Source organism: Stegastes partitus, unplaced genomic scaffold, assembly GCF_000690725.1.
Source record: "Stegastes partitus isolate 25-593 unplaced genomic scaffold, Stegastes_partitus-1.0.2 Scaffold104, whole genome shotgun sequence".
Taxonomy (NCBI): domain Eukaryota; kingdom Metazoa; phylum Chordata; class Actinopteri; family Pomacentridae; genus Stegastes; species Stegastes partitus.
In genome coordinates this window covers 44,576-61,811 of record NW_007577835.1, presented here as the reverse complement: position 1 = coordinate 61,811, position 17,236 = coordinate 44,576, and the positions used below count along the sequence as shown (strand labels likewise).

The window sequence follows — 17,236 nt, the reverse complement described above, 5'->3', positions numbered from 1 at the left end:
GAAACACACAGAGGAAAAGACACAAAGAGTAGCCTTGGTTGGAAGAAACAAACAAAAACAGAAAATAAAAAAGCCTCAAGATTTTAATCTGACATCCCCCAATACACCACATACACACGAAAACATCAGGAAAACTACTATTTCCTTTTGTTTTGAAGGAAGAGCATAACCACTGTGGATGCTTGCTGCCCAAAGGCTGGGCTGTAATTTGCCAGCCGACGGGTGGAGTTTACCGAAGGCAAAGATAATCTCAGCCCTCAAACATATCAACATGGTAACCACAGAATCTTTGATCACAAATGCATGGGAGGATATGTCCAAATAGAATAGCTTTGCCTCTTCTTTTGGAGTCTGTGTTGGAGCAATGATTAGAAAGCAGTGGTTGGAATCCATGTATCATTTGGGTTACCACCCTTTCCTGAGAGTAGGGCCCCTTTTGCTACCAGCTGTAGTCTTCTTGTACGTTTCCTTGACGATTATTCCGTTTGATTGGCAAGCTTAGTCAGCTTCAGCCCACTAACAATGTGCTTTGAAAGGGAAATGAAAGAGCACGGCCTTGTTTCTACACAAGCTGGCTGATGTCTCCTTTAACCTCTCCTCAGTCACCCTGGCACCCCATCTGCCCTTGTCTCCTACTGTGATTTCCATGTCTGCCCTCTTCATCCCTCAACCTCTCTTTTCTCCCTTTTCACACATAGACACGCGACGGTCACTCCCTTGTCTGCTGTCCGTCAGGGTTGCCCTATCAAAAAAGGTTGGCCCCCACTTATTTAGAGATCATTAATCATCTCGTGTAGGACAGGAGGCCCCCTAATCCAGCCACGCCTCCACCCCGGCCTCACCAAGCGAGCCACAGTGCGGCCCTCCACCCCTATCCCCCATGGTGTTATCAAGTTTCAGTGGTTGTAACTGTAGCACAATAAACAGAGGGGGAAGGAGAATTTGGTGGGGGTACAGGAGGAGGAAGGGGATGGAGACAGAGAGAAAGACAAGAGAGGACAAAATGTCATTTCCTCATTACATTTTATTGCTGCATTCTATGTTGAGCAAGCTTCTTGGGTCTCCAAAACTGCACTCATCCTGATTGTATCTGTCATGAATCAGATTATAGAAACCATTAAAAAAAAAAAGAAAGAAAGAAAATAAACTGATCACTAGATGGCAGATAAAAAAACAAACATCTACAGTCTAATAGTGCCAAACAAAATCGCTATATCTCATATCAAAAAAATGCTTCACTACAATCCTACACTTCATCTAAAATGTGCTCACAATGCCAACTGTTTTTGTTGTTAAACCAACCAGGTGCCGCCACTTTCCAGAAGTTGTGGAGTGTTAACTAAAGGAAAATGAGGCCATATCAAAGAGCCAGAGAATGTTCCTATTGTAGTGTGGTGTTTGTACAGAGGGCCCGCCTGTTACGAGGGCCAGTGAGAGGCTGACCGGGGGAGTAATATAATGCATACATGGATCCCCCAGAGTCCATTCATGGTGTAATTGGTGTGGACAGAGCTCTCGGTCTCTGGGTTACAGTTTGGGAACTTCCTCTAATGTCCTGCTGGGAGGCCACTTTTCCCACACTACAAATACAGCAAGAAGAATCCAGCTAAACCTGGACAATGAAATCATTTATTGCTTAAAATGGCAGAGGCGTGATCTATCCTTGTTTATAATTCAAATGCTTTCTTTGACATTCTCTGCATGCTTTTGAAATCTCAGACGAAGAATATACAAATATTACAATGATGCAAAATTATTGACAACACTGCCTCAGTTCTGATTATAGACCAAACAAAAAAACTTTTCTGTAAACTTCAGAGAAGCTTTACAGGATAACACTGAAGAGTTAATGAATGTCATATAAAAACTGTGACTTGAAACGATGCAATTAGCAAATCTGAAATGCTGAAATTTAGGATATATGATGTGCAGAGCATCTGACTTAGTTCATGTTTGAGTGTATGGCTTTGCAAATTAATTTTGTCCTTATTGTGTGACAGTCATGCTTTTGGTAGTATCTCATGTTGTCACACTCTGACAAAATAAAGTCTGTTCAAGAGTGAATCTTAAACTTTGGCTTCTGTTTAACAAAAAATATATTGCTGAAAAAGTGCAATCAAATATTTTATCCAAAGTATTTGGCCCTACTACAGCAGCAAAGAGAGCCTCTGAAAGTACATTTCACTCAGAAGCTGCAGTTCAACTGTTAAATCTGATCACTACCATCTGAACTTTTACACTCCTTCCTCTAATACTATTAATCTTTCTTCAACCCCATCAAGACCAGGAGAACTTAAAGACACAGACAAGTCCTGCTTATCACTTTATAACTATTAACACACCTAAATCTGCTCCGTAGGGATTTTCCCCTAAAATAACTCTAAGGCAGTGATAGCACACCATGTGGTCCCTCTTAAGCTGAAGCTACACTTCCCGTTAAGAGTGCAGCACTAGGATGGATCTTTCCTTTGCTGACCGCGACGTGTGGGGTTTTCTGGCTGCAGCTGAAGGAGGTAAAACACTTGTCTTCACCACCCCTCCCCTTCCCTTCTCAACTGGTGATTTCACTGAACAGGAGCTTCTCTCTCTCTCTCTCTGGCTCTGTCCATCACAGCCTGTGGCCATTAATCATCTCAAGTGGACAGCGCTGACAGGCAGTTGGCTGCATCACTCTTTTATTTTCTTCTTCTTTTTTTCGTCATCGCACACCCGTAGCTCCCGTAGCTTCACTTATTGCCCCCCCCCTCCTTCCCAGCTTCACAACCCCACCTCTTGCCCCAAACCCCCATCCTCAGTAACAAAGCGACCGGGTGTCAAACCAAAACAAACAATCACCCATCTGCTTAATCGAAACCTTTGAGGTGGTTAATAGCGCCAAGCCAGCGATGAAGCTTTTCTCCGCCGTAAGTGGGGGTGAGACAGGAAGACCTGTAATGGATGTAATAAACAGTGACGTCGCTATAACTCATCATACCTAATATCCTCCACCCACACAATTTAAATGTGAGCAGCCCGAGTGCATTTATTGGACGTACATGTCAGGCCATTAGCTATTGTTTCAATATATATACATGAGGTTGTCCAGATAAATAAGACTGAGCTCCTTCAATACTATTACAAGCAACAAATACTACAGAGGTCAATGGTGAAAGCGAACAGGGTTCAGTAATGGATGCAAAAAATATTCCTGTGACCCTACAATATTGTGGTTTGACAGTAAAGTGGTCACACAGCAGTAAAAGCAAAGGAGGCAAAGGTAGAAAAGGTTTATATGTGTGTGTGTCCTCTGTCATTTGTGTGATTCAGAGCCCATCAATGGGCCCCTTTACGCACAGACACTATTTAGGACAGCTGCTAAAATTCCTCAACCATTAACACACACACACACACACACACACACACACACACAGACACACACGCACGCCTGTTTTTAAGCGCACAGGCAGGAAATGGGAATCCCTCGTAAGTTTTCCTTCCGCCGTTGCTTTCCTCTCAAGGCTTAGAGGCCCCACGCCAAGGTGGGAAAAGCACTTCACCATTTGTCTCTCTCTGTCCAGAGACTCCACTGGATTTCACTTAACCTCAGAATCTGCCTCACAAAACCAGGCAGCGTTTTTTTAGCGTTATCCTTTAAAGGTCAGTCAAAATAATAGGCTGGCATTTTTTCCATAGGTCTAGCTTTCATACCTCCTTCTTAGAAATCTAAAAAAAAAAAAAAATGACATCAATTTAGAAAAGGCTTTCCAAGTGCTCTTCAATTCCAAAGAAATTACAACAAAAATTACACAAAGCAATAATCTTGACCTTATACCTCGGAAGTGAAATGGAAGGAGGAGTGAATGTACAGTAATAAGAGGGTACTAGCAGCAAGGGCTTAGCGAGGCATGCTCTTCTTCTAATGTACTCTTGGCACCAACAGTAAAAAGGGAATCCAGCCAAACAATTCCCTGTGATTAAGACTGGTTTGACAGACAGCAGAGGTCAGCCAAATGCCCCTAGTCTTAAGGGAGGGGTGAAGAACTCACTCTCGAGTAGCTGAAATTATACCCTACCCTCCTTGTACAACGGTTTCATCGGTCTCTGATGTCAACAGCAATGTCCACGTCATATCCTGCCTCCATATTTGAAGCCCTGTGCAGCCATGGTCAATCCATTTTCACCTTCACAGTTATGATGGTGTCATTTTTGCTACTACTCTTTCCAAATGAAAACACTAAAATGAAAAAAAAATAAAAATCTCTCACCTTTTTTTCTTTTCTCCTTTGTCTCATTGCTGTCTATAATAGATGAGCACCGTGTAGGTACAGTGACGTTTGTTACACAACTGTTGTCCAGCACTGACCCTTACATTTTCTCGCCACAGGTCACTTGTACTAATGATGTTACAGGAACTTGATCCCCGCGAGCTTATTCCAGTTACACTCGCTGCAATTTACTCTGGAAACGTAATTCAGCTAAACAAGTTAAACAGCTTGTCACCGTGTCGCTATGATGAGGTGGTTTCATAAGATACAAGCTTATTTGTCTTCAGCACTCTTGTAATTCACTCCACGTTTGTGTTTAGCAGCTACACGTTTTGCGAAACGAATGTGACATGGAACACTGTAATCAGCCAGTTATCTGCTGTCAAGTGGCATTTTAGTCAGCTTGATGGATTTTACCGTCTGACCAGTGTGAGTAAAGGGTCAGCCAACCACTCCCAGCGTCTGCCACTGGACAGAGATGCTAACAGGGCTCTGACAGATCCTGTCCCTCCCTCTCTGTCTCAGCTTAATTCATCACCCTCCAAACAAGACCTCCGGGTGCTAAGACCAGACCAGACACTCACAAGCTACTGCTCTCGTGAATCTTAGCTCGCCAACATACTCATACAAGTACACACACACACATACATGTCAAGGCATATGGGCCCTTCTACAGAAATGTATGCATAACGATCATCCATCACAGTCTGACAAAACAAACAATGCATCACATACATATGGCATCACCCATTGCAGCCTGTGACAAAATGTACTGAAGTATAAGCCACACACACACTCACAGACCATCAGTACCCATCATAGCCTGCCAAAACATTATGTGAAGTATGCACCACTGTAATAACATTGTGATTCACCTTGGGAAGTAATTGCTAAAGCCACGTAACTTGCTTGGCAACAGGTTTGTCTGATAAAAGCCTAAGTGCATTAGCAGCCTTGGTCAGAGGGGTCTTGTAGGCAATGTGAAAGCAGCACAAGGTCAGCTGAGCCTCCCTGGGTGTTGGCCAACTAAATAACTTAGGCCACTGCCAGATCCACTTGACTCCGATAATGCAGAAACACAGGATCAACTGGGGCAGATCTCACCTGCTGACACCTTAAAGCCTTTGCTCTTGGGAAGGGAATTAGTAAAGGATTTTCTTAGCCAGTGTGGTGTGAGTTACAGCATGTTTTTTTTTTTGAGTTGATCAGTGCCAAAGTACACTTGGCAATCATCGGACAAGCAGATAGCCTCTGAAAGAGCAAAGCCACAAGAGAAGAGAACTGTGGTATTAGACATTCTTCCCTGCTGAGTTTAATGGGTTATAACAATTGTATGGCCAAAACATCCACACCAGTGAATCAACACTGAAATTCCAGATGGTCTTTGAAATGGTCTTTGAAAAGTAGCAACCTTTCCTCACACTAAGACAGGACTATGTGTCCTAGGCAATAGAAGTTGTGCCGTATTTGCTTTTAAAACCTGGGCAGAGGGTGGGAAATTACCTCTAACCAGTGTCACATCTGTGGCAACTCATACAGATACACTGAACTCTATCATACAAAGCTTTTTTTCTGTAGTATTTACCAGCCTACATGCCTTGACAGTTAGAGAAAAGAGAAAAAACAGAAACCATAGCGATCTTCCCGCCCCCACAAAAAAAGTTCTAACAGGACCATGCTTTTAGAAAATACCACAATGTACCTCGATGTACCTCTTTGAATTTTCTTTGACTCCCAAATCTACCTCCACTTGTATATTCCACACATATGCCAAGCCACTGACATTAGTTAAAGAATACTCTACTCTGCTCTACAGAGTGAAAGAAGCAGCTGAAGCTTAATATGTTATAAATTTGTGGGAGCACACTTACCTCTTTTCTGCATGAATGTAAAGAGATCGTCCAAAAACTCCTTCCTTTTGGGGTCATTGTCCAGCTCATACAGCTGTAACAGAAAACAGAAGCTTATTAGTTCACAACTATTTGTTGTGCATCTCTTTCAGTGTCTTAAATTCTCACTGAAAGGGGGCTGTCTGGCTGCCATCTAAGAAAAATCTTTTATTTGCAAAATTGTTATCTCACATGTTCTCTATGTGGACGATTTACAAGTGGCATGAAAATGACTAAACCATTTAATGTATCTGCAATGCTGTTGGTAGTACAAATGCAGAGTAGTTCTTTCCCCTCACTCGGGCAAAGCACATCCAGCTGGTATCTTTGTAGTCTACTCAAGTTCAGCTTTTAACAGATGAGATGTGGCAGCATGAGGTAATGCATCCTTCAGTCTTTGTCATTCTTATTTCTTTGAAGCTTGTTTGGACATTGAGGTCTTTATGGAAATGTTTATAGCGACGCATTTGAAGAATGCTTCAAAAGGTCAAGACAACTGCAACTACTTCAACTTTCATTAGAATAGATGTTAGAATATAATTTACGTTTTCTTTTGGATGTTCAATGAATGAACCCACTGGAGATCCAGTGATCACATTTTTTAGGTGCTCACCTTAGCAAAGTCTCTGGAGGCCTCTCCTCTTCCTCTGCTGCTGTCAGCCTCATCTGCCCATCCTGCACTGCCATTCTGCAACAGACAAGAGAGAAAACACCAATAAGGTCAGCAAACAAACAGTCTGCACTGAGCTCAAAGCATTACCGAGGAGTTTTAACATGAATTTATAACTTTGTTTGATAGTGATAGAGATAACATGAGAAGACAGTGAAAAAAGCATGAAATGCAACATGGCTGTCGGTCACAATAAAACCATAGGTGTTGTTCAGTTCCTCTCCTCATGTAGATATAAACTAGTAATTCTTCAGAATGTGTTTCTCAGCTTTTTACCCACAAAAGATCCTATCAGGTTGACCCTGACTGAAGGTCAAAAAGTTCACATTAGTCTAAAAACCTGAGTAAGCTCTAAACTAGTTAAGACAACCAACATTCTGCAATACAAACTCATCCAAACTAATACATACTGAAACGCCAAGAATGCATTTTTCCAGAGGTTGCAGCAGTAACCTCTGGAGTTATTGTGCCCCTGAGCTCCTATATCCCCCTCCCCCTTCATCCTCAAACATCTCCATTTGACCTAAACCATCTGCATCTGGGCCTGCCCTGCCCCCACCCGTGTCTTCCGACCCAGCTGGATACAAGGGCCCCCCATCCTTCAATCTTAACGCAGCTGTGACGGGTGGCCAAGTTCATGGAGTGTAGCTGGCTGTCAGGAGGGGCCAGAGGAGGGTGGGCTGGTCAGTAGCCTTAACGCACGCACACACACACACACACACACACAAACACACACATGTGCAAAGGCTGATCATGGCTGTGTGTATGTTTGTGAGTGCAGGGAGGGGGGGGCAATGGCCCCACAAGACGGGAAGGAAGGAAAATAAGGGCAGAAAGGGGTGCACGGTATGTGCCGACCAGGAATGTCTCCTAAAGACAAAACCTATAAAAGCATCAGGAATCAAAACAAGATCCGTTTGGAGGGGACGTTAATAGCTGCAGCCCGGGGTCTAGTTTCAACCAGGAGCCCATTGGTCAGTGGCAATTACAGGGCCTGAAACGAGAGCCAGGAGGGCAAAGGTTGTCAAGGCCCCTGAGAGCAAGTCATTTTCACCCTCTCACTCTCTGTATGTGTAACGGTTGTCAACATTCATGCTCCCTAAACAAATACTCATCAGCCATCAACTTGGAAACCACTGCAAATGTGTCTCAACGTAACTAGCTGAATGCACTTTTCTTTCAAAATGCAGAGCGAACATGCTCTCTAACACACTAAACATACAAAATGCTAATCTTTACTAGCACGGAAAATAAGTTAAATAATACAAATTTGACAAATGTGAAAAATGTTTTCCTTCTAAAACTGGCATGAAATGCTGAGTAACAAAACGCTATATTTTCATTAAAGAAAAACTAAAACTTTTTAAGTTTAATGTTAAAATCTTCTGACATACCAGCAGAATGATAATACATCTAGTTTCAAAAAACAACTTTACATTCTCCCTCAGACGTCTCAGCTGATTGAAAATTAGTCTACAAACAGCTCGTTCTTTATCAAAAACACGTTTCATGGTCAACGTACATTATCTATAATAAGTGACTGAGATTACAACAGGTTGATCATGTGAAGGTGAATATACAGTATGGTGGTACATTTGTAGACCTTTGCACACTATTTGACCACCTCAGTTAAACTTTAACCATTATAAATGATTCTAACAGAAGATAATTCACATTGCAGACATGTGCTTACTGTCACATAAAAAACTTAAGAGCACAGTTTGTGCACGCTGGATGTTTCCCCATTCTACAGCCCCGAGGTCGACACTGTGTAATCTTACTGACAGTAACCGAATAATGAGCCATTAAGCTACACGGTTTGCAAGTTAGTGTGCTCTATTACTAATTTATAATGACAGTTATATAAACCTGCATGCGTCAATGTCACAGCAGATTAAAAAAAAGCAAAAGAAACCTTAAATCCATTCAAATTAAAGTGCCACTGTCAGGACATACAGATAGATCTATTAACTGTGAACTTTACTTAGTGATTTATATCGTCTAATACATTAATTCACAGGAGCAGTCACTGAAAGCGCATTACTATGAGTCGCCTAAAGCTGGTACTAACAGGACTCCAGATTAACTTTTTACAATAGCTTCACTGGTGTACCAAATTGTTTTCATTTAAATATTTTTAGCCGCACGCTTTGGCGCCGCAATAACAAGCATTATAGTGGAAGCTGCTGTATTTACTCCAATAACATTTGTTACTGTCATTTATTCTGACAGTTTATTTTGACAATAACAAATGATGAGGATAAACTGTAATGTAATAAGCTGCCTGCTGCATCTCCGCTCACAAGAGAAAACGCAGCACAAAAGGGCTGAGGATGTGTATAGATGATGGGTGTGGAGCTAGCAGTGGGGACTCGCGCTGGGTTTGTCACTGACTGGTGAACAGTGCATTCATGATTACTAAAGGCTACTGCCTTACCCCTGCCAAATGAAACAATATGAAGACCCATCCCCAAACCAAAGTGACTTGACTCACCACTTGGTTTTGCTCAGACATGGGACATTAACACTGTTTACAACTAACATATTAAATGAGGAGCCCTGATTAACTCCCAGCTTACCAGTATCAAAAGAGCTATAGCTGCTGGGTTACTGGTCATAGATTTGTTACGGGAACACAAACATGTTTATACACAAACCCCACCTACACACACACACACACACACACACACACACACACACACTCCTGCCTCCCTGAGGGACACTCTGTGTTATGGGAGCGCGGGGTCAAGGTGTTTGTGACATCAACTGAGAACAAAGGTCTAAAGTGACTGAACACCACTGTCCAAACACAAAGCCAAAGTGTGACACTACTTTGGCTTCATGTTCCGTCCCCTCCTCTGCTTCAGCCACATTTTCTAAGGTGCCCGTAGCAGATGGGATTTTGAGAAATGTTGTAATTCAGGATTTTTAATCAACTGCTATTCTGTATATAAAAAAAAAAAAAAACAGTCGGCACACTTTCCTTCACGATGCAGGTGAGGTAGTTAAAGAGATCAGAATGTTAATCCTTGTCCAGTAAAAAAATACTCTAGTGTTTAGCTGAAAGTTGCATAATGGTACTCTCATTTGAGAATTTAATTTAATATACTTTGGTGTTTGTCGACAACGGCGGTAAATTAAGACAAAACTGATACTGTGCTATATGTCCAATTAATAAATTAATATCCATATGATGTAAAAATCTAACACAACAGCAAACACTTAAAGTTATTTTTTTTATTGTTTTGCCACAGCTAAATCCAGACCAAGCTGTCACACTGTGATGGACAGCTCTTCCAGCAACAACTGGTTACAATCTCCTATCCACATACACAAAAGGATAATTTAAACCTTAAACATCATATCCACTCAAATTTGCTCCACACAACTGCAGCATCATTTTGCCTGAACTATGGAGTGCTCTGCTGTTTTGAACAAAGACTATTGGTTTCTCCTCTTCCACAGCAATAAAGTATAGAGGGCAAGGTGAGGCGGAGTTGCTGATATAATGAAAAAGGCAGATGGTGGCAAACATAAAAAAAAGAAAACTGGTGCACTGCTACTTTATATATGATGAAACAGGGATGGCTTTTATTACAGCCATAACCAAAGTCATTATAATCAACCACATGTCTGCAATAAAGATATTTCTTCACCACATTGCTAACTGGATGTCGATGCCGTTGGTATGAAACTTCTGGTTTCTAGAGCACGGGGCTTTGAAGACATCTGTGAAGGATTCCCCAAGATTACGTCTTAAGAGTTTAAATTCTGCTGTCACTGTCATAATGCAAATAAGTTCAGCTGCATCAATAGAAAACCTGTCTCCTACTTTAGCTGGTTCAAAAAAAACAAAACAAAAAAAAAACACAGTAATTATAACATGGAAGCCGTTAACCATGAATAGACATGTTGGCTCTTGAATTGGGACCTTGGTCAGCTGAGGAATGTTAACACTATGTTGCTTTTTGTTAAGTTAGAGTGGATACTGATGTGTTTGGACTGCTCCTTATGATCAGTCACCTCAGCCCCTTCATCACATTGAGCACTCCACCCAAAAATGACTTCTTTAAAAAAAGACGTTCCCACACCCTACATACAGTCCTGACAGATGTACAAGGCTTGGCTTGCCTGATATAATTCACAACTGTTTCAATGAACCGCTTAAAACATGTGACTTTATGTTATGTAGGTGGACTGTAAGTAAATTGGCTATTGCAGAGCAGACTTTGAACTTTTTTTTTTCTATTTTAAACACGCTTACATCCAGATATTTAAGAGTATACTTGTGCAAACTACAATTTCAATTAGGTCAAATGAAATTATAATATTTATCTGAAGCATTAAGACACGTCTGTGTGTCTATGCATGTGCATTGCCTGCACATGCTAGTGTGTGTGTGTGTGTGTGTGTGTGTGTGTGTGTGCTGGGTGTAAGATGAACAGAAGCCTTATGTTTAAGCAGCCCGGGTCTCCTCTCTGTCTCTCTCATGCTGTTAGCAGGTTTACTGGCCAGGCGGTGGGTGGCCTAATCACATTATGGCCATACGTGACTGACTGGCGCGGTGCCAAATCAGGGATAAGAATAAGGTAGATGACGAGAAGTGAGCAGAAGCTGGTCATCACAAAGGGGGAGGAAAAAAACTGTGCACATGTTGACATACAAATAGTACCTCTGTGCCTGTACAAGTTCTCTTGATGAAAATGGTTTTCGAGTGGGGGTTCAAAGGTCCCCTGAGGTTTATGATGCACATTTTGATTTGGTATTTATCTCTAAAAAAAAATACAAAAACAAATATGGCAAAGTAATTAACGAGAGCCACTCTTCCTGCTACCATGCAAGCGCTGATATATAAATATGTTCTGGTCGTTGAATAATCATCTACTTATTAAAACCTTTGAACTGTTTTTAGATTGGTAATAAGACTAGCATCATGGCTCTAGTGGTAATTATTTCATTTTTAAATAAACACACTGTAAAAAGCAGGCATTTGCATTCTAAAATGTTGCATTATATGCAACATTACTGCTAAACATCTCAGTGGACAACCTTCAACAAGTTGACATTCTTTGCATAACCCTCTGTCGGACAAACTACGCAACACACTCCTACTTAAATGTCGATGCATAGCTTGGAGGTAATTCTACTCAGCCATTATAGAAAGATGTCTGGAGAAGAGCCACCATTTTAGTGAGGCCAGGCATGCCGGAACAAGAAGGGTTAATGGCTGCTGCTTGGGGAGTGGGGGATGGATGGCATTGATTGCTCAGGATGTTGACAGCACTTCTCCAATTTGATAGTGGAGCTGTTATTAGATGAAGAGGCTTGTCCTTAATAAAAGCCTCATGTGATGTGCCTTCACTCATCCAGTAGGTGGATGGGTAGGCTCAAATAGCAGCCAATAAGCTAAGGCAATATTCACTGCTAAACTCACTTTGAAAATCATCTCAAGATAATATAAACTGTGGGGAGAAAAATGGACCAAGTAAAGTTCCACACATGCTGGTAAACAGGTCAGCAGGCATTTACATAGACTATAAGCACTAGTGAACCCATGTAAAGTAGGTCATTTTCATACTATAGATAACAGGTTGACGACTGACTGGTGGGAAGGCAGAAATAACAAGTGACACCATAGCTCATCTGAAACACAGAGTGGACCTGAAAACAGTTGTGGTATGGCAGCCTGTAAATGTGATCCTATGGACTAAACAAAGGCTAATGAAGAGAGGCACGTGTCTCTGGCATATTAGAGCCCTGTTAGCCCTGAGCCATACCCCTAACCCCTGTCTTCCTACTCCAAGCTACTGTCATAGCTCTCTGTGTCCCACCCTACACAACTACACACTGCAGACCAAGTCCCCAGGGCCATAGCCATTGAACAGGCAGCCCAAATCAATAGCCCTGGATGTGCAAACACAGGGAAGTCCCCAGCCCCCTCCGGACGCAATCTCACAGCACACGTCAATACTCATCATCCTCAGTCATCTACCGCCACGCCAGGGAAACTGAGATGAGGGCAGGATCACAGCTCCCAGGGTGACCTAACCCCTTCACCTCCAGCAAGACACCCTAACTTTGAGTAACATAGTAAAGGTTTCCATGGGAAACCCTCATCAAGTTGCAGTCATCTACAAAAAAAAAAAAAAAAAAAGAACGGTGTAAACAGACACACCTATCCTCAATGAAAACAAAATACATGCTCATACAAGCAAAATCCCCATAGCAACCCCAGGCAGTAAATCAAGGGGGAATGAAATGTTGCAGTGCTTTCAGTGTGAACTCATCCAGAATAGACACAAGAGGGAGGATGACTTTTGTCAAATTCACCAGCATTCCTGTACACCAGAAACAGGATCTCACAATAACAGGAGAGCCCCTCTCATCCCACAGGTACTCTTAACATCTCATTCCCGGACTAATCTTTTTTAGCCAAATTGCTGCCTGTCAAAACAGTTCAGCAAGGGAAATCTTTTAAACAGACACAGCAGCAGTAATTTAATCACAATCAAGGCCTCCAGCAGAAATCTGGATTGCAGCCAACAATAGCGATAAATAGCAAGCTGTCAAAGAAAACGCTTGCTTAGTTGTTAAACCGGATAATTTGGGAAATTTCATTTTAGAAAGCAATTAGAAACTGTACAGGCTAAAGGTTTCTATTTTTCTAAAAGGTAACTCCAATGTACTGTAGAGACCTGGAATAAATACAATTGTTAGGTCTGCAAGTATTTGCTTTGTACACCTATTTGTGGAGAGAACTGGATCTGGGATTGAAGCCGATTACATCAACAACAGTAAGCCTGTTTCCACATCTACTAGAGAGCAAAGCCCCGATGCCTTCAGTTAAGTCCATCTGCGAAGTTGCAGTCATTCTATTAACGAAAGCGAATCTGCTTCCTCTCAGCATGGCTGTAAAAACGAGCATTGTGGGGGGCAGCAATCTCTAATCCAAATCAAATAATTGGGGCCTTGATCCCTCTGCAGGGCTCCTGGAATCATTTATATGGGTTCTTTCCAGGGGGAGGGGGTGAGGGGCGGATGCGTGGGGAGTTGGGTTGAGCGGATGGCGTCCTTTATCGGCTAACTACTGTAAAGGATCTCATGGTGAGCTGGCCATACGTTACCGTCAACAAAGGCTCTGGCTAATCGTGATCCCATGTGCAACAAGAAGGAAGTAAATCTCACCGCCACTTGGGAACATATGGTAAAGTTCCTACTTACAACCAGATCCACTGCTGATTGTGTTCTCATTAGGAATTATTATGTAGCATTAAAAAAAGGTCACATATCACATGAGAGCAGGTCGGCAGCAGACAACAGGACCCCGGGGCGTTCCTGCCTCTGAGTGTCCAGTCATGTTTGTAGCTCGAAGAGATTTCAGGCTTTTTGGGGAATAGACAAAGTGGCGGGGACAAGGGGCTAAACGTCCAGGGGCAGAACGTGTTGCTACCTGCCCTGGCCTCAGCAGTGCTGCACCTCTAAATAGGCCACTGAAAAACAGGCCTCCAGGCAAGACCACCCCTCCCTCCATTAATCACTCCAATTACAAAGCTGAAAAAGAGAAACAGAGGAAGAAAGAGAAAGGGGGAGGGGGGAGTTTACAGACAGAAAGACAGAAATAGGCAGGTAGAGAGGCAAACACAGAAGAAAAACAAACACATGTGCTGATCAACAATTTTTCTTTTTCCACCTTGTTCGATTTTACAGCCGGAGATAGAACGACAGAGAGCACACTGTAACCAAAAGAGACAGACCTAAGCCTGAAAGAAAGAGGTGGATCTGCATATATAGCTCCTGGGTAAACATGTCTGTTGGTGACTAGCAAGTCTGGTTTGCCAAATAAACTGACTGCATTTGTTCAGCTCCAGCCCTTTCACCAAGACACCACATTCCACAGCCAGAGGCCCCATCCCCCATTACACTAGCTGGCCCCTTTCGCTGCCTCACACAAATGCAACGTTTATAGGGTGGTGTGGCCAGAAGTTCACACTCATTGGTTCAAAGACCCTTTCACAGGCAGAGCAAACATTTTAGTGAATCACATCTGTGCCACCACATACAGTACTCCATAAGTTAACCCCTTACACCACAGTGTTTCAGGGCCAGAAGAAACTAGACCTTAAAAAGTACATTTTCCATCTAAACTATGCACACACTTGCATCCCCCCCCAAAGCTCTCGATGCCCACTACCGGATAATTCAATTTGAAACCATTACATTTGCTACGTGGCGTATACAGTGACATATAGTGAGCTGTTTCCTATATGCTTGAGTACTTATTTCGCAAAGACACATCCATATTCTCACAGTGCTTTCAGGCAACGGAGAGTACAATAAATTTTTTCTGCGTTGTAATCAGCAGCGCTTTGAGCTGGGAGCTTACTACTGCATTCAGGTCAAAGTAGCTATTAGCTGTTTCTTCTGGGTTAAAAGCTTTGGCTAAAAATACCTTGCATATCTCACATCTTTCAAAGAGCAAGCATCCACTTCACCCCCATGCTAATGGCAGCTGGAGACATCACACGGACCTGATAGGCCTTTATATACATTCTCATTATACTGACAGTGCCAGGAACTTGATACATTCACAATCAACAAAAAAAAGCCCTCACTGCTATTAGGACACATCACATTTAATTACATATGAAATGACAAAGGTCACAACGCCTGCAGTCAGATGAATAAATGACTTCTTTGTCAAGCGTACGGCAGTGCGGCAAGAAGTATGAGGGTTGGGGGGAGGACCTCTATCAGAGAAGTTACTGTTATGACTGTGTCTCTGAATCTTGAGTATCAAATGTTCAAACCATAAGCGCAATTCACAGCTTTCTGTAGAGTCTAATCGATAGGGAGCGATTTCTCCGTTGAGAGCCAGAGGTATCTGTTTCCTCTCAGCTAGCGTTAAGTGTGCAGGGGCATTCCACCTCTGACAGGCCAGTAGCCCCCGGGGACCCAGGCTGGGATGTTGCAGCCCGTCACGCATCTGGAGCTCATCTCCAGAGGCCGACAAGAAGCTACATCTCTACTGGACGCTCGGAAGACAGCAAAGATACACATAAACCTGAAGGAAAAACAACCATATCAAACCCATGGTTTGTCTGGGAATTATTGAACAAAAATTAAAAAGAAAAACAAAAAAAAAAACTTCACAGCATCATCTGACTGTCTTTGCTGTGGAAGTTATGCAATAGTTATGCAACCATTATAAAGGTAGCAGCTATCAAGTTCACTAGTTTAAAGTGTTGTCACATGGTGCAATAGTACCCCAGGCACTTGTGTTTTCATTTGTCATTTTTTTTGACTACTTAGAAAATACAGAACTAATTTTTTGTAACTCAATACTGTACTGTACTGAACTAATGAGTCACGGTTATACAGATATTTAAAGATTCCAATGATGACTATATCAGAGTTGCTCACAGTGTATTAGGGTGGTTGTATTCATGTAAAGCAATACAAAAACTAATGTTATGCCAACCTTTAAAATTGTGGGTTTGCATATCCTTGATCAACCGTAACTGTGATCGATCAGTCTTGGGTTCATTCTTCCATTTACTCTGTAAATTACCCTTATGCTAAATTACATTTAGCAAGGAAATTATATTTGGTGAAACTAGATTTTTAAATTGCTGAGGGCATCAAAATGAAGAAGCCAATTAGTTCAGTTCAGTCTGTCCATGAACAAACATGACAGGAGTTTGGTATACGTATGATGAGATTAGATAAAACTTTAATGATGCTCATGGGGAAACCGGGTTGTTGGAGCAACAGGGAATATGATATAGATAACAGAGTAAACAGACTGTACTGAATGTAATACAATGGCTGCAAAAGAGTCCATAAAGACCAGTAAAATACATCAATGTATACGCATATGGAATTTCCAGTGATAGACTTACAGGTAAGGAAATGTTTGAACAGTGCACAGTTCACATTCACTCAGTTCAATTAAATGTCACACAATTATAATTTGCAATCTGCACAAACATAACATCACTAAAGGATGAATTTAAAGTATGCATGACAAACTGGGAATACTTCTTTTAAATGCATTACATGTAGTTCCAATTTTTTTATGTTAATTTCTTTAAAAGCCATAGTGACATAGGAGTTGCTGCTGTCTTTTAAACCATTGATCTGACTGCACATCCTCCTTCAACTGAAAGTATGGAGCTTCCTTAGGTTTTGTAATCACATTTATTTAGGGCAGGAAAACCTGAGATGTCTTTGTTTGACCAGATGGCAGGCTAATCAAGGCTGGCTCCACTGGGGGTTGGGGCATCCCAAATCTGCCAGAGACATTATTGAACCATGTTCCACATTAATATGCTGATGTTTGTTACAAAAGGGCTTTGTGATCTGATACACATTCAATGCAATTTCAAATGCAGAGAATTACCCCCTCTACCCACCTAAAACCATCAACTGGAAAT

The 17,236-nt window shown here is 41.9% G+C and overlaps 1 protein-coding gene across 1 annotated transcript in view; it reads right to left on the bottom strand.

The window, feature by feature from the left end:
* Positions 1-17,236, bottom strand: part of LOC103354312 (AT-rich interactive domain-containing protein 3B) — a 52,347-nt gene that overhangs the window by 21,427 nt on the left and 13,684 nt on the right. The window contains exons 3-4 of the mRNA XM_008277638.1: positions 6,747-6,821; positions 6,116-6,188 (exon numbers count right to left, since the gene is read on the bottom strand). Of these exons, the coding sequence (XP_008275860.1) occupies positions 6,116-6,188; positions 6,747-6,821 (148 nt within the window). The remainder of the gene's footprint in view (positions 1-6,115; positions 6,189-6,746; positions 6,822-17,236) is intronic.